General features: G+C 46.6%; 1 protein-coding gene across 2 annotated transcripts in view; it reads right to left on the bottom strand.

The window, feature by feature from the left end:
* Nucleotides 1-18,416, bottom strand: part of LOC138532682 (flavin-containing monooxygenase 5-like) — a 580,037-nt gene that overhangs the window by 470,403 nt on the left and 91,218 nt on the right. For both annotated transcript variants that reach the window (XM_069641084.1, XM_069641085.1), the window contains exon 2: nt 8,517-8,705. In XM_069641084.1, coding sequence (XP_069497185.1) covers nt 8,517-8,705 — 189 coding nt within the window. The remainder of the gene's footprint in view (nt 1-8,516; nt 8,706-18,416) is intronic.

The raw sequence follows: 18,416 nt of genomic DNA, 5'->3' as shown, positions 1-18,416 counted from the left end.
CCTCTCCAAAAAGAAACAGCGAGAAAAGTTGACCGGAGTCTGTTTTTACAGATAGGTCTTGGGCGCCATATTGAAAAACATGGCTGACCCGATTTTTAGCTACCGGTGTTCGCGGTTGGGAAGAATCATGGTAGTTTGTTCTAAACCACTGCCACCAGCCATTTCAAGAGGGAAAGGGTAACATTCGACTGTTACATGAGTGTTTAGACTCAGGGGATGCTAGGCAACCCCTCCAGCACTCTTTAGGAAGATGGTGTTTGCTGGGTCTGTAAATTTTTGTTCTAAACCACTGCCACCAGCCATTTCAAGAGAGAAAGGGTAACATTTGACTGTTACATGAGTGTTTAGACTCAGGGGATGCTAGGCAACCCCTCCAGCACTCTATAGGAAGATGGTGTTTGCTGGGTCTGTAAATTTAAAAAGACTAGTAAAGTCGGGGGCGCTGTTGCGGGTAACGAATATGGCCGCCTAACTGATGAGCTCCTCTCCGGCATTAATCCTTTTGATAAATAAATCTGTTAATGACATCTTCTGAACCCCCGTAACCTGCGGTGCTGTCTGCCCACAACCCCTCGAACCCCCTTGGAGAAACAGCAGAGAAAATCGGACTTATATTGCGCAAACCCTGGCGAGAAGCACTGGAGCAGTGCGGCACGCCAACACAGAGAACCAGCGAGTCCTTGACTGAGACCGCAGCTCCAGGAAAACACGAAGGCCCTGCAACGGGATCCTACTAACATCACTGCACCCTCAATCGGTGGCCTCCAAACAGCAGAGAGAAAACCTCTGAACAGTGCGGACGACCACAGGCAAGCGGGGAAGCACCGGAGGACGATCTACATGGCCAGACCCTGCGGTAAGGAAGTCGCAACACCTCATCTCTCCCCGAAGCCCACACAAGCTCATAACAATCGGGGGCTCCTAGCTCTTCCCTGCGGCCCACCCCAGAGTGTGGGGGCCCTGTGCTGGGTGGAAAACTGATCAAGCACGAACATCAGAGTTCCCGCCGAACAACGTGGGTGCTGGGGGACGGACTATGAAACCGGCCAGCCCCTACCAGAGCGGGGGATGGTCTTACCACCAGCCGCTGCCATACATGATCGGAGACCCGAGCTAGGTGCGTACTTCCGGCCTATTCCTAGCTGCCATGACCCAAGAGGGGAGCCTAACAAGTAACGAATGAGCCCCAGGACGGAGCTCCAGAACCATACAGTCCACTGGTGCTGAATACAGCAGACAGCACTGCACCTCATACGGCGACAGGGCACGACACCATCTGTCACACCAGAGGGCCACAGAGCACACGTGGACCATCCGACTCTGGAATACATAGTCGCCATAATTAATACACCATTGCCCGCTGGCCTGCTCACAGCTACCCTGTCAACCACCCAGACAACAAACACAGCTAACCACACCTCGCTTTCACCACGGACTGGCAAGCTGGTCAGCACGATATAAGAGGATCCTGCATATGAAAGTCGCCTTTCTCCACTGGAACGAAGGCTCAAACAGGTGAAATAATATCATAGGCTGTCTTAAGGCAATGCTACCTCCGCAAAACTCAGGCAGAGCACCACAAACATATATGGTATGAAGACAAACACTGTGCATAACAGGCTGAAAACAGTGGATACTGTGTAATCTATACAACAGAGATAATAAGGCAAGCAACACTCCGAAACAGGCTCTCGGATCAACTACACATCTCCTGCATACTCCTGAGCATATCCTGATATTGGTAAACCTGTGCAGGGAGCTGACCAAGCAGCCCTGACCAGCTAAACAGTCATTGTCACACACCACTGATATTCGTGAAATGCCAGAAAAAAACATTATGAAGAACAAGAAGACAGGCCCAATGGATTCATAAACAAGCTCCCACACCCCAACTGACATTCTGGTTCCACCGGTAACCACCTCCTCAGCCGCCACAGATGACAGCAAATTTGACCACCTCCTCACTACAGTACAAAATGGATTCCTAGCGGTTAATGTTAAACTAGACGATATTGTCTCAACAATCGGTTCACTCAAAGCCATTGTCAACCGAGAGAGTGCCAGAATTACAGAAGCAGAAAACAGAATTGGCTCTAAAGAAGACTCAATTAATCAAAATACTCATGACATAACCCTTCTGAAAGGAGAGATGACTAAGCTCCGGGGCAAGTGCGACGACTTGGAATCCAGATCTTACTGCAATAACATACGGATAATTGGACTCTCCGAATCCTTTTGCAAGGGCCCAATGGAATCTCATATTGAATTATTGCTGAAATCCCTGTTTGGCGAAGACTCCTTTTCCCCGCACTTCTTGGGTGAAAGGGCACACCGCACCCAGGCCCCAGTGCCTAAGATGGGAGCCCCTTCCTGTAGGTCATCGACAAGCTGCTAAATTACAGAGACAGAGATACAGCGCTACGGCTGGCTAGGGAAATGGGCCCTCTCTGACATGGTGGTGACAATATCCACATTTACCCCAACTTCGCAGCAGGAGTCCAAGCTCAAAGGTGATCATATGAGCTGATCAAAAGACAACTTAGACTAAGAAAAGTCCCATACGCCCTGTTTTTTCCTGCCAAACTGCGAATACAACATGGCGACCGTGCACACTTCTTTGAATCTCCGGCTGCGGCGATGGCCTATGTAGAGGCTTCTATTCCCCTGCCGGCACGAAGAGACAACCTGGATCAAAACAACCTCCAACAACTGATGGGGAAGATGAGGAATCCCAACGACTGAAGGCAAAACCACAATATCCTTTTCTAACTTAACTGTGTAATAATGGTGACCAGAGGGCGCCGTTTCTAAAATAGTTATGAGCCGGATGAGATGCGCTCGGCTACAGAGGCTGTGGTCGCAACGTACGCTCCCCCGGGAAGTTCCACAAGTTGACAATGAGGGTCCATCATCAGGTTGGGGTTGATGGCGTGGGTGGGGGCGGGAACAGGGCGCAGAGTATTGTTTTGTTGGATGTCGGGGAAAGAGAAATTGACATGGGACAGTAAGAGACATGCTATCTGGTTAGAAGAATTAGACAACCACCTGAGAGTACCCCCATTGGGCACCAGGAGTCAAAGTTGAAATCTTTACAAATTGCGATCACAACATCACTAGCTGTACCGTACGGGAGCATTGCTCCTCTCCTAATGTGCTACTTGATCATGAATCAATGGCACATCATGCAAGACCAGGCAAAGGGCTGAAGCTTAAATTACTTATGTGGAATGTCCGCGGGCTTAATAATAGGTAAAAATCCAGCAAAGTAGGGCCTTTTATCAATAGACACCACCCGCACATTGCGATGCTGCAAGAAATGCACGCATTACACAATGTTAACAATGGTATTTTACGACAATGGGGTAATAACAGGCATTGCACTGAATATTAATCTCAGAACAGGGGAGTCCTCACATTGATACACCCCTCTTTGGGTTTCAAAACAGAGAAAAGTAAAATTGACCCCCAAGGCAGCTATGTGATCATATGGGGCAAAGTAGCGAATGAGGAATTGATCCTAGTAAATACCTATGGGCCGAACATGAACGATTCTGAGTTTTTTGTAAATGTGATTGCTGAAATTGGTCTAGCAGTGAATGCATGTATATTGTGGGGTGGGAACACCATACTCAATGTGACTCTAGATATGTCCTCTGACAAACAGAGAAATCTCACCAGATCACCTACTGTTTTGCATCAAGCCCTAGCACAATCCTTGTGGATGCATGGTGAGGTTTACACCCATTTGCGAGACAATACACGTTCTACTCATTGGCACACAATACTGAGTCAAGGATAGATTATTGGTTTTTCTCTTCCCACTTGGCCAACTCAGTAAATCACTGTGACATACACCCCCACACACTATCTGACCACTCCCCAGTCACTATAGATGTAATAAAACAAAACATTAAGCCCCCACTTAGAAGATGGAGAATGCCCCCAAACATCCTTAAACACCTGCAGGTGGTGGAGTCACTACATGTGAAAATGGAAGAATTCTTTAATATGAACAAGGGATTGGTGGACAAATGGTCGACTATATGGGAGACCTTCAAAGTGTGGATAAGGGGAAACATAATGTCTAAAACACCGGGACTTATAAAAACAATCAGATCTGAATTAACAGAAACGGAGGAGCATCTAAAAGGCACTCGAAAATGACTACAGCACAACACACGATAAAAGGACCCTAGCCGAAATCAATACTTACCTCTTGAAATTTAATGAATTGGCAACAAGGGAACAGAAGTACATGGTTGCACCAGTCAGGGCATGTAGGTACGGAGAGGGTAATAAGGCGGGACACCTGTTGGTCTGTCTACTTAAGAACGAACAGAACCATACCCCAATCACAAGTGTTATAACAAAAACTGGTGAAGTTATCAATGAGGAAGAAGAGATAAATGCTGAATTCACCAAATATTACACTGAATTGTATTCAAACCATGATACATGTGTTGAGGCAGACTTGAGGGGTTATCTAGACAATATCACGCTCCCAAAACTGTCAAAGCTGGCTCTCGAACAACCTAAAACCAGTGAGGAAATTGCTGAAGCGATCAAATCACTGACATCTGGAAAAGCCCCGGGGTTGGACGGATTGGGCTCAGAATTATACAAGGAATACTCCTTACAACTTTCCCCAGTCCTATCTGTCGTATGGGAGGAAGCAATGATGTGTGGCTCACTCCCGGGCACAATGAGAGAGGCAATCATCACAGTATTACTTAAAGCTAGGCGCTCCCCCACGAAATGTCGTCCTATCGCCCCCTTTCATTAATCAACACAGATGTTAAAAAATACACAAAAGTACTCTCAACTAGATTACTACCCAAGATGACGACCTTAATACACCCCGACCAGTGTGGTTTCATCCCAACAAGATCCACGGCTTTAAACTTGCGCAGACTGTTCGTAATTATGGTGCAGATTAAACCTGAGGCTCAAGCAGTTGCTGTGTCATTGGATGCCAAGAACGCTTTCGACTCGGTCTCCTGGGCATACCTGTTTGCAGTACTTGAGAAATTTGGACTAGGTCCGTACTTTAGCCGGTGTATCAAAATATTATACACCTCCCCGAAGGCCAAGGTCCTCACGAACAACACTTTATCCAAAAGCTTCTGTCTGGGCAGAGGCACGAGACAAGGCTGTCTGTTCTCTCATATTCTCTACGCCCTCACTATAGAACCAGTGGCCGATGCGGTCAGACAAGAGCAGAGGCAGAGAGGTATAAGGATCGCTGGAAGCATCCAATCCATATCCCTGAATGGGGACGACACATTGTTATATATAAGTGAGCCGGAGAAAAATCTTGCTCCCATGCTTGAAGTCATGGATAAATTTGCGTTCTACTCGGGATACAAAATAAACATTTCAAAGTCTGAGATTTTTCCACTAACACCCACCACCACCTGCCCGACTCACACGCACGGTCCTCGATGGTCCGCGATAATATAAGGTATCTGGGAATCTTCATAACTAAACATAGGACGTCCCTATGCATTGACAACTACGAACACCTCCTACAAAGGATCCACGCCAAGCTACAAATATGGGCCAGTCTCCCAATATCACTCATTGGCCGTATCGCTGTACTCAAAATGGTGGTTCTTCCCAAACTCCTTTATGTGTTCAGTAATGTCCCAATATGGCCTGGAAGACCTTTCTTTGATAACCTGAGATCCATGGCGACAACATTCATATGGAACGGCAGGGCAAACAGGATGAAATGGGAAAAACTTGTGGTACCCTATGAAATGGGTGGTATAGCTGCACCTGACTTCGAACTGTACTACCTTGTAGCTCAGGCAAAATACGCTAAATATTGGCAGGACCTGGCAGGTAGTGCACCACACATCCCTATTGAGCGACACTCGCTTCGTCCTACCGACTTACGCTCCATAATATTCACAAAAACTCATAAAGACGAATGCAAATATGACCCGGCAACTACCACGATCACGGCATGGGCTAAGATCTGTAAAAGTCTACAAATAGACACACCCTATGATTCACAAGCCCCGTTGTGGAACTTCCCAGGTATCAAACCCACATATGATATAAGCATACACAAGACATGGGTCCCGGAATATGAGATTAAAATGAGAGACATGTTCCCGAATGGGAGATTCGTCATACCAGAAGACTTGTCAGACACTGTAGGGGGTGGTCAGTTAGCCACCTTACAATATCACTGCATGAAATCCGCATTTAAAAAAAGATGGCCCTCTTTCCCAGAGGAGCCACCCCTGCATGTGTGTTTTCAGTCCCTATATTCGTAATCTGGTACAGGTATATCAAAGTTATACAACATAATACAATTCCATATGCAACCACTCAATAAGATCAAAACCTCTTGGGAGACAGACATGGGCATAACTATTGAAGAGGAAAAATGGAAAAGATACTGCCTGCTGTAAAAAAAAAAAAAAAGGTCTTGTTGAATGTGTGCCTAAGGCTGATACAGTTTAAGGTATTAAATAAACTCCATTATACCCCAGTTAAAATGGCAAAATTCAATGTCACCTATCCGGAAACTGTCAGAAATGTTGGAAACCCCATGGCAGATGCGTATCATATGTACTGGACATGCCCACTGATCACTGTGTTCTGGCGGGAGGTGGCAGGGTACTGGAGGAAATGGCACAAATCCCAGCTCGCTTGACACCCTAGAAATACTTGTTTGGCAATATTGGGAAAATATCCGAGAAAACTAGAAGACTTTTCAATGTTGCATGTGTAGTGGCAAAGAAATGCATACTTCAAGCATGGAAAAACACCCATGCCCCACGCATAGATCATTTTCTCCGAGACCTAGCATACATCAATGAATGTGAAGAAACGTATGTAAAAATGACACCCACTACAAACAGGCAGAAGGATATTTGGACTTCATTCAGAACATACCTACGGGACTCACTCTCTGATGAGGATAGCTCAAAAAGTATGTAACGTGCCAATTCACTGTATAGAAATGTCATGCAGAAATGTAATGCCTTTACTTACTGTATAGTTTGTTATTAACTGATATGTGGAGCAGCTGTGTTGTGATGCGCAAACCAAAAATAAAGTTTTTTTAAAAAAAAGACTAGTAAAGTCAATTTAATTTACATGCTCTGGGAGACAGTAGTCAGTCCCAGAGAAGGTATTTAAACCTTGGGAAGTCTGAAAGACATCCCTGTGCCACTGCACTGAAGGTGCTGTGTGACACAATGTAAAAGATGATGCCTATGGAGTTGTTTTAAAACTCCATATCCAAAGAACACAAAAGTAAAACACACATCAAAATACATGGAAGAGTGGGAAAAAAGGCTCACACTCTTTCCAGGTAAAAATGTAAATCCTAGAAATCCAGCAAAGTTGCTGAGGATCTCAAAAGGTAAGGGAAATATGCACATTCTTGAGAATTCTCCCTAACAATAGGTTTAGGTTTTACTTTACTGAAAAAATAACCAAGACATGTTTTGCGTTGTACATGTGGTGTATGGGATTGCTCTGAACGATTTACCATTGAAAACTAACCACATAGTTCATAAACAGGAAACTTAAAAAACAGGAAAGTTAGGAAATGTTAGACATTTTGGATTATTTTAATTTTCCTTTACTTTGTTTCCCTTACCTGAAAATTGAACGGGGACACTTTCAATATTTTGTAAAAGTTATACATTTGCAATGATTAAACATTGTTGCAAAAATACAAAAACAGTTCATATATACATTTATTTGGGTGGTTATACCTCTTTTACATTTCGAAATTCCAGCAGGTTACCGCCGGACTCATATTACCATTCCGACTCCGTGATTGCCGGAATCACCGGGGCATTACAACCCCGGTGACCCGGTAATTCCGGAGGCGGAATTCCATAAATCCCCATTCCATTGGAGTCGGGGATGGGGACCATGGAAACACTGGTTCAGTCTATGACAGACCCGGTGTTTCCATGTCTGCCTGCAGGCGGGTGGTGTTAATCCCGCCAGGTCAGACCTAGCGGGAGTGACACCTCCTGCCTGCAGGACTCTGAATCAGCCAGTCCGGAAAGAACAGTGGTGGCAGTTTTACCGCCACCGTTCTTTCTGGGCCGGCAGGGTCGTAATAAGGCCCTTTGTGTGAAAATGGGCCTGACCTATGCAAATTAACCTTCTGTGCTTGTTTATTTAGGAATAGTGTGTAGATTGCTGTGTGTTACTCTTTTGGTAAAGCTGAGTGCTGTACTATCTTTAGAGGTGTAGCTTTGGTTCCATAACCCCTCGAGGGGGAGTCTGGGCAGGGGCTTGTCAAATGAAAGCTCCACAATCAGATTCACGCAAACTTCCTGCCACCTCTTATCATCAGCTTTCTTGCCTGTGTTACTTGTTCTGATAAATACTGCGATTTTCTCTCACTCAGTGGTCAGTTCAAAACAGCCTGGGCTTTTCTTGCATATGGCATTGTTATTTCTACCCCTGGTTTGCACATCATATGAGGGATTTTCTAAGCACACAGCAGTATACAAGAACACATTCTTTCATGTTACCTTGTAGCGAATGTACTTCAGGAGATGGAAGTGCTCCGCATACATGCGGAAGTAGTCCATGATCTTGGAGTTGTGCATGTAGTTGGGGTAATCCTCCGGGATGGGGTAGTCGCTGAAGCACATCATCTCCTTGGAGGTGTTGATGATCACTGATTTGTAGATGCTGGCCCTTCCATCTTCTGATTCCTCCTGTGCAGAACAGGACAAAGCAGAAAAAAGCAGTGTCAATTATCAGACAATCAGTGTAATGCGGAGTAGTAAAGTGTGAGGCATCATGTTTACAGCACTATACACACAGCTGAGCAATAGCCATTTCTGACCATTGGGTTGGTCATGATTTATTTATTTAGAATTCTTGTAAAGCGCCTTGTGCCCACAGGCCTCAAAGCGCTACAAGAAAACAAGACGAACAAACAATACAAAAACAAGATGAGGACTTACTAGCGGTCATGTTGCTGATTGCACTGACCTGACAAAAGTGTCGGTACATAGCCATTTTTTCGGATCTTTGGGATTTTAAACAATTTGTCAGGCAAAACTGGGGACGGACTTTACAGGTCTGGCTGCTTTTGCCGCTCCACCTGACAAATGTGTCTGCATTAACGGCAGCGTGTATCTTCATATCTGACTGAAATTACCACCTGGCAAAAGCACGCGGATTCCAGAGGAATCCATTATCAACGTCACCTGCAATCGATCTTTATGGGAGGCATTTACACTTTTCCAGAATTTTAGTGAAAAAGTGATTTATTTCGCCGTTGTCTTACTCTTTACTTTTCCACTATTTGGTGGAAAATGTTAAACTTGCATGCCGGGGACCTTGTTGCACAGAGGGAACAGAGGTGCTCCCCTGTGTTAGGAATCCCTCACGCACCTGGTGGACAACCACTTACCTGGGAGGTTGAGCGCTCCTTCCTCCTCGGCTATGGAATCCCTGCATTACCAGGTCTTCCATGGTGCATATCGACACCGATGTGTTCTTACCTGTAATCCGCGGCGATGCGTGCCGCGCCAGACACCGGTGGGGGACAATGATTAGATATCGTATAGATGGACCACCACAACAGTGGTGCTCTGTTCTCGCAACAGTCGCAGGATTCGTTCCCCCTTGCCACACAAACCATTCCCTTGATAAGGCCCACACTCCTTAGTGTTAATACTTGAGTCTTCTTTAGGTACTGAGGCTTGTTTAGTTCCGGGTTGTTATTACCTGGATTTATGATTTACCCTAGGCTACTAGTGGATTTAACTGGTAACCTATTGGCATCAGACTCCAGGTTTAAGGCTGGGTGCTTCAAGCAAACAGGTAAGTCCTTACCTTAGTGCTCCTGAACCACCCTTTGTAGTTTCATTTGGTTTATGGTTTGGTCTTGTCTCCTTGCCTGAAGCTCCTATGTCCTGGTTACTGTCATCTCAGGAAGGGTGTGTGTCAAGCAGCTCTTTGGGGAAAATTCTCAAATGACCGGGTGCACTTGACCCCCCCTACCTGTGACCCTACGTGCACTTGCTCAAGCCATACGCACCGCACTGAAGATCGTATGTCTGTTCCCCCTTGTCTTCACCCCTTAATTGCACTGTCTAAAACTGCAGAATCGCTGTCAGCCCTATTTGCTGTCCCCCAAACTGTTAAATGTACTGTTAAATGAATTGTTACACACTTACTCTGCTTGTCCAGACTATTATCCTCATAATTTCAAGTGTTCTGAGCAGTTGTTTTCCCCCCATGTTCCCACCCTCCTTGAGTGCTTTGAAAAACTTGCCTGTGTATAGGCGCTATATAAATAAACACTACCAATACCAATGCGATACCTTCTGTTTCTATCTCACCAGCTGGCCTTTTCCTTCAGGGATGAAGTGTTTTTATGTCCGAGGCAGCCCAGGAATCTCCTTCCAGCCATTAAGAGGCCACTGAGACTGACAACCTATGTGTAATTTAGGTTTTACATTAAATTACCCCCATTGACTGTTATGCATCCTGTCCAATGACTCTTCAGTCATGAATCACAATCAAAATTGAATGAAATCAAAGCATTTGTTTTCATTCTGTGTTACGTCTGTCTAGAGAATGGAAGGGGCGTGCACCTGGCTGGCTCTGGGCTCCCAAATAAATGTATCCATCAGGGAAAGAGTCAGGGAACATGTAGGGCCTGTCAGTAGACACCCTTGCTGGAAAATGGGGGAGAACTGCTTGGCTGATACCTCCCTGTTCTAGCCCTTTCTCCATGTACTCTAACCAAGCTCTCACTGTCAGAACTTGTTTCATAACATTAACTCCCCTTGCTCTCCTCCTCTATGTCCCCTCTACCCTCGCCCCATTTTCTTTCCCCTGATCCTCTACAAAGTTTTGAAGTTACCTCCTGAAAGTAGCTGCAAGGGCTCCTATCTGCATACATTCAAAGATACAGGTATAGCCTTTATGCTTCGCCCTGTTTAGTATGGGCCGAAACTGTAACCAAGTGACCCGCATATCTATGATTATGTCTATATTTATTTATTACGCATTGTCACAAATGGCTTCAGTAACTCTCAGATTTCGAACAATGTTTATGGGGTATTATTTTCAAGATGTTAAAAATCACGTTTTTTATTCTCGTCTCGCCCTAGTGATCAGTAACATCTGCGGTCTAAATATGACTGCAGGTGATGGTCTAAAGGCAAAAAACCTTATCTATCTGGCTCCTGCTGGGATTCTTTGAGGGGTGTCTAAATCTAACACTCCCAAGGTTTGCCGATGGGACTTGATCCTTTTCTTGTGCCGGTAACAGACACCCTGAAACCATTCTCTCACAAACTCTCTCTCTCTCTGACTCTCGCTCTATTTTCCCTGATCTCACTACTCCTTCCACCTCACCCCTTACTCTACTCTTTTGCCCCTCTCCCTTCTTTGCCTTTTCCCACACACTCTGTTCTTCTTTCTCTCCTCTCATCCCTTTTCTGTTCCTCAGGTGTCCGCAATCTCTCTCCACCTCTCTCCTCTATAGTCCCCTCTATTTATCGCTCTACACACCCTTCTCTTCACCCTTTTAGACACCGTACTCCTCAAATGTGTAGTACACACAACCCACTATATACACCTAATTACCCTATTCTTACCACAGTCCCTCCGCCTATCTCTTCCTTTACCCCCTTCTGCTTCACTCTGCCCTCACCACTACTTCCATTACAGTCTTGTACACTCTTCACACCCTCCTAACTCTCTATCGTTTTCACACACTCTCTAATTCCTCCCTACACTTCTCCCACTCTCTCTCTTTCTCACTCTCCTTTTACACACCCCAACTCTTTTCTCTCACTACATTACATATAACTGGTACCATTCTTTCTCACAATCAATACCTCATTTGTACTCTGCTACAATTCTGCCAGCAACTCTTCAGCACTGTGCTCCATCATCCATCCGCCGCTTGGTCTCTCGGTCCATCTCCTGACCTCCTGACCTCACTCCCACGACCCAAACTCTTCACTCCATTCCCTGTTCATATTGATCTCTTCTGGTTTCTGACCTTCCCGCTCCATCGCTCAGCTGCCTGCTGGCAAATCTGAAGCTGTTCTTTCCCCAAGGGCCTAGTTACAAAGTTGAAAGGCTTTAAAACCCCTCTAAGCCGCACCCCCTTTTCAGTCTCTGCTTGCACGGTAGCAGCCATGCACTCAGGCAGCTAATTTTCTATGAGTTTCTTCCTGTGCTAGTGACATGTGTGTCTTTGTTTTATTGAATTTATAGAACACTGTATGCTAAAGAGCTGTAAGAAAGAGAGATCAGTACACAGGTATATAAATTAGGTTAGGCAATAGGCGCCAACAAATTCAAGAAGAGAGAAACAATGTCTTATGACGGGTATGGAAAAGAGAAAAGGTAGAAGAAGACTGAATAGCCAAAGGGAGCTTATTCCAAAGTTAAGGGGCTAAAGGAGAGAAAGGGCGTAAATGGGATGAGGCACATGGGAGGATGAGGGACAGGGAGAAGAAAATGAGACTGGGATCGAAGGAGAATAAAAAGCAATCAAGGAAAAGAAATAAGTAGGAGCCATTCCGTGAAGTCTTTTAATGACAGTGCAAAGAAAATAAAATTACAGTACAGTTTCAAAAGTAAGCCATTGGAGAGATTGTAGAGCAGAAGAAGTAGAGCCACAAGGAGAGAGAGGAAAAAGAAGACGAATAAAGGAGTTATAGAAGAGCGTGGCCAAGAAGGAGTGAAGAGGAGTAAAACAGCAGAGAGAAGATGAGGGAGGAGACAAGGATTTTAGTGCCATGGAAAGAAAGAAAAGGACAAGCCTGTTGGATATTATAAAGATGGAAACAGCAAGATCGAGCCACTGAGGAGCCACTGAGGAGATATGAGAAGAAAAAGAAAGAGCAAAGTCAAAAGTGAATCCGAGATTACGGGCAGTTGAAGAAATAGGAAGCGGGGGGGGGGGCAATAGTTTTGTGGTTTGGGGAGGATTTCTGTCCCTCCTCTTCCCCTGCGCCCCTTCTGACTCTCGATTCATTTTCTGTTGCTCCAACATTCACTTGTGGAATGTCTGGTGTTGGTGGGTTGGGTGTCCCATCTGTGTTTGGCAGTAGAAATCACAGGTAATTCCATTTCTGTTCTGGATTCCATTCCCCTAATTTTGGAATCCAGGTTTTCTTGGTGGCACCCTTGTGCTATTTGGGAGCTGTATTTCTGAAAGAAATGAGAAACCTGGGCAGAAACATTTTGGGAGGTATCGTGCGACAGGGAGTGGTGCAATTTTCAGCATCCATTACACATGAGGGAGGGGGTCAAGGTCTGGCAATCCGGCACTCCCTGCCCCTCCCCCTCCACACCTCCCTCACTCGTTCTGGCTAACACCCAGCGAGGCACCCAGCTCCAGGTCGGGAAGGTCCCCTGACTCCCCCTGACAGGACTATGTCCCTGTCACTGCAGAAAAACAAAAACATGAAGATTGGTACAGATTCCTTGGCTGTGGTGATGCCCGTTGGCAGAGCTGGGAGCAGTGTTTCAGATCCTTGAAGATAGTGACTCGTGTGGGTGGGCATTGAAGAGGGATTCGAGATTTGGCTGAATCAAGGCTTGTTTGAAGTGAATCCTGAAGACTTGGGGCAGTGAAGAGCGAGTGTGTTATATCTGGTTTAGGGGATATGAGCACATTTGTTGTGATGTTTTGTTTGTCTCACTGGTCCCCGATGTGTGAATGTTGGTGACCACCGATGAATGGCAGCTCACGGAGTGTTCAGTGAGTGTAATGTATGAAATGAGCCCAAGCATGCCGTGTGGGGGATGAGGGCACAGAGTAGTGATACACCCACCAGCCCTCACAAACTGCCCCTCCAACTTCAGGTAAGCGGCTTGGTGTGTGTATCTAAACTGATGGGCACCTGGAAGGTGCTGCGCTGTAGAGAGAGAGAAATCTTTATTAGTGACAACTGTTGGGAGTTGTTTGCAGCACATCCTTAAAACTCTTCTGCCCCATTTCTGATCATGCTCCCATACGAAGAGTTGCTATCTTCAGAGCAATTCATGAAAATGAGGTATGGATATGTGCCTCGTGCAGCAGAGGTCGGGGAATTAGAGTGTGACGCATAGAGATGGTGTGGAGGTGATACTTTTCACTACAAACAAAAGAGCTCCACACAGGCGGACTCTCTGGTCCACTGCGACGTTATCCCATTTACTGTGCCACCATATGCGCTACTAGTCTCTAGCTTTTCTTTTTTTACTTGGCATCGCAATGTTTCTTTTTTTATTTGTATCTGGTTTATTTCAAACCTTTTTGACCCCTTGATTTGTGACTCAATAAAATTTAGAAAGTGGTATAGAGATCAAATTAGAGCAGTGTTTTCACCCCACATCAGTCTACACCAGAGAAGATCTTGCACATGTTTGAGCTCAAAATGCATTTCAGAATTAAAAAATGTATGCCTGCTCTGACTAAAATATGGACATTCGAGTATCCACTGTCGTAATGTGTCAAGACATTTTGGTTTTTTACAGAATCGACAATGTGTAAGAAATAGGTAAACCCTGTTTTTAGTACGCTCCTTAGTGGCAAATTGATTCAGGCGAAATCGCATGTAAAGTGCTTGTGCCTTGTTACATGGGAAACATATCAAGTAAGGGTTAATTTGACACTTTATCCCAGGGAAGTTAGCATATTATTTAAATGAGCTATATGTCCCCATGAGCTCAATTGTGCATCACCAGTCAGATTTGCATTACCAGGACGATTGATGAGTTCCTCTTCAGTAGAGTTGATTTCATTGAGAAGGAAAAGCATCTTATTTCTATGTAAATTTACTGAAGTAGAGCAAGCATCTACCATCATTGAACTCAATTCAGCATAAAGAGAATTACGCAGAGGAACTAAACATTTTGGAAAGTTAGAGAGTTGCCTCCAGCGATATCTACTACGCAAAAAGATAAGTCACAAGTCATGCCGTATGATAGCATTTGGCATTGATTTGGCTTAGACAAAGAACCTCTTTCCAAACCCGTCCCTGTGCATAGGTGAGATAGGCCCTCATTACGACCCTGGCGGAAATCGAAAAACGATGGCGGAAATGCAATACCGCCATCGAATAGCGCTCGGTGCGACTATGACCCGTCACCGCAAAGTACGAAGCCATTAGCGACACCGTAGTGAACGCCAACGCTAACTGCACCAAGCACGCGCGCGCGCGCCATGCCAAACCGCAAACACCACCATGGTGCAACGGTACGCCAATTCCGACCCTAGCGGACATGTACCTAACGCCATCAGGCATGGCGGAATCTACCATTCCGCCATGGCGAGAAGTACGGCATCGCGAATCAACCGTAAACGGCCCCACTGAGTGCCTGTACACCTCTCCCTGCCCACAAAGTACAACTCCCGGTAGGTGCAATGAAGTCACAATGCAACCATTGAAATGTACAAAGCACCCATGCATGCCAACGAACAAAAGCAACACAAGAGGGGCCAATGGGAGCTGCAGGTCACAGATGGCACGAATACAGAAGCCATCCCAATGGACATGACCACAGTCCCCCACCAAGAAACGCACGCAAACACAGGCACCTGTGCCCAGCAACATTCCGAAAATCACATCATTCCACCAGTCCACCTGGCTGACCGGCATCTGTTACACAAAACCCAATCCCCCGCCCCTGAGCATGACAACATCCAAACAGTCATATAGGCAGCCCCCATCCCTGACCTCACGGGCTTAGTAGGCAAACGCGCCCAGTACAGTACCACGCAACTAAACCCCGAAGCTGGAACCCAATGCAGATCCCCTCACAATACATCGCCCCCCAAATAGGCATATGCCACATCACTTGCAAAGAAAAATGCTACACGGGCCAAATCAGAATAGCAATTTATGCACATCAAAGACACCAAGCCCATACAGCCATCAGGCCATGAACTCCAAAACACTAATCACCATTGTGGGCTGCATCCGCAAGAAATGACCAGCCACTACTTGTGTGTCGCCCTGTACCCCCATGGTACACAGAGCCACATTCACGTACGAAAAGGCAACATGGAAGCGCACAGAACCGCAGGGCTGTCCCAATGGGGAGGCACTAGTCCAGCTGAAAGGCCGAAATGTTGCTCCGAGACACCAGTACTGCGTAAGGGCATGTGGGCCATTGGCGATCGTCCCATAAGATCGTAATGCTGCTCCACCGATTAACACGAAGCAGCAGGTGTCGGGAGTAAAATCCATCTGCAGGAGTGGCATACAGATGGCAGTGGCAAAAGGGGAGGAGATACCTGTCAACCAAAAGAAAAGAAAAAGAACAGAATGGCCATCAGAACTACATTCCAACAACTCACTTCAATGATCACACGAAATCCACAGCCATATGCATGCTAGCCCACTCAAAAGGATCATCACCACCCCAAAACCACTTGCGACTCATAACCATCTATATCGAGGTGCAAACACCATCACAAACGAGTGTACCTGTGCATGCGTCTGTCAAAACAGAATCCATCAGATGGGAATGTCAACGTGCATGGACACAAGTGTCTGAGGGCGCCTCGAGACAGGGAGGGCTCAACAAGGCCAGATAGACGATGGTCCCACTATGGCAGCCCTGCATCACATAGCGTAGGGGAGGCGGATAGATCCCAAGAAGCCCTGTACATGGCAAACTCTGTATCAAATCACCTGCCCATGCATCCATTCATCATTCCCTCATCCCGGGATCAAAACGCCTGAATATTTACTCACATGACATTAGAAACATCCATTGAGTCTGTGCGTTATGCAGCCTGCAAAATCCACAGTGCCCCAGCCCGTAATTCAAGTGTTGTGAAGTAACATGTATTTGGGAACGGCCGGCCTCATCGGCCACGTAGCTAATGCGCATCCCAAACTATTCATATCAGTCATTGCTCCCTCGCCATGGGCCCTGTCTCAAGGACATTGAACAATAGAACGTTATATTTGCAGTCAGACCTGTGGGCATCTCCTCGCCGCCAGCTGATAACCGAAAGCGCCGCCCTTCGAATTCCTCATTTGCAACATCACGTCGAAAAGGCATCTGTGGCCGTTTGAAATCACTAATTATTCCATCGAGTGCGGCTGTGTGTGAAAATGGCAACTGCCTTCACCCACGAATGGGACGCCCCGCCCGTCGTTGCAACTCGGTACAGTGATGCATGAGGGCCCACCGTTACTCGAGTACTACGTTCCACTGACCCTTCACAAGTCTGTTCGCGACTGCACAGATAGAATGGGAAACAATGGGACCATAGCCGAATGAACATAACAACCAATCCAACACGCCCATCGGGTACAAATACATGATAGCAATAGCAAGATACCATTCCCCGAATTGCAGCGTTGTGCGCGTGACGTGCTCGGCCAAAGGGGAGAGCAGTTTGCACAGGTGGAATGAATCACCACAGGTGGAGGCCATACAGCCTGAAAACACATGAATTGCACAGCCAGTCTCCTCCCACAACCACACCGAAATGCTACCGGCAGGACTCGCGATGTTGGCCCTGGGGGACCTGATAGCACTGCAAGTGCTCCGACTCCAAGAGGAAGACGAACACCAACTACAACCGGCCGCACGGAGGAGACGCAGGAGGAGGAGGAGGGCAAGGCAGGGCCAGCAAGGCCCACCAGCACAGCCACTACCACCACGCAGGCAGCCCGCAATCCCACGCCTCCGAGCACATCCGTTCAACCTCACTGATGAGCAGATCCACACCCTCTACCGTTTGGACCGGGACACCATAGCCGCCATTGTGGACATGACACAGGCTGACCTTGTCAGCATGATAGATAGCCCAACCGCCATCCCACCCCTACTGAAGGTGGTGTCTGTACTCCACTTCCTGGCCACAGGCACCTACCAGCACACAGTCGGACAGTTGCATGGCATTTCTCAGCCACTGTTCTCACGGACACTATTGCAAGTGCTCGATGCCCTCCTGCAGCACGCAGACGACTACATCTCCCTACCACGCTCGGAGCAGGAAATTACAAACACGAAAGTGGGATTCCATGCACTTGGCGGCATACCGGGTTGCATTGGTGCCATCGACTGCACCCATGTGGAATTGGTCGTTCCACATGCCATGGAGGCCCAGTACCGCAACCGAAAACAATTTCATTCCCTGAATGTACAAATGGTGTGTGACTCCAACAGGATCATTACACATTGTTGTGCCCGATTCCCTGGATCAACCCATGATTCTATGGTCTTGAGGAACTCTACAATACCACGCTACATGGAGCGACACGCAGGGAACAGATCCTGGCTACTCGGTGAGTCTCATTACATGCATGATGATGTGGGGTATGTGAATTGGCAATGACCTGGCAGGAAGGGGGGGGGGGTGTGCGTACGTATCAATGGCATTCCACATCATACGTTTCTCGTCCACATACAGGTGATGCTGGATATCCACTGAAGAGATG

The sequence above is a fragment of the Ambystoma mexicanum genome, chromosome 1q (assembly GCF_040938575.1).
Source record: "Ambystoma mexicanum isolate Mex_15411 chromosome 1q, UKY_AmexF1_1, whole genome shotgun sequence".
Classification (NCBI taxonomy): domain Eukaryota; kingdom Metazoa; phylum Chordata; class Amphibia; order Caudata; family Ambystomatidae; genus Ambystoma; species Ambystoma mexicanum.
The sequence above is the reverse complement of the archived record's forward strand: the minus strand, read 5'-3'. Positions and strand labels throughout refer to the sequence as shown.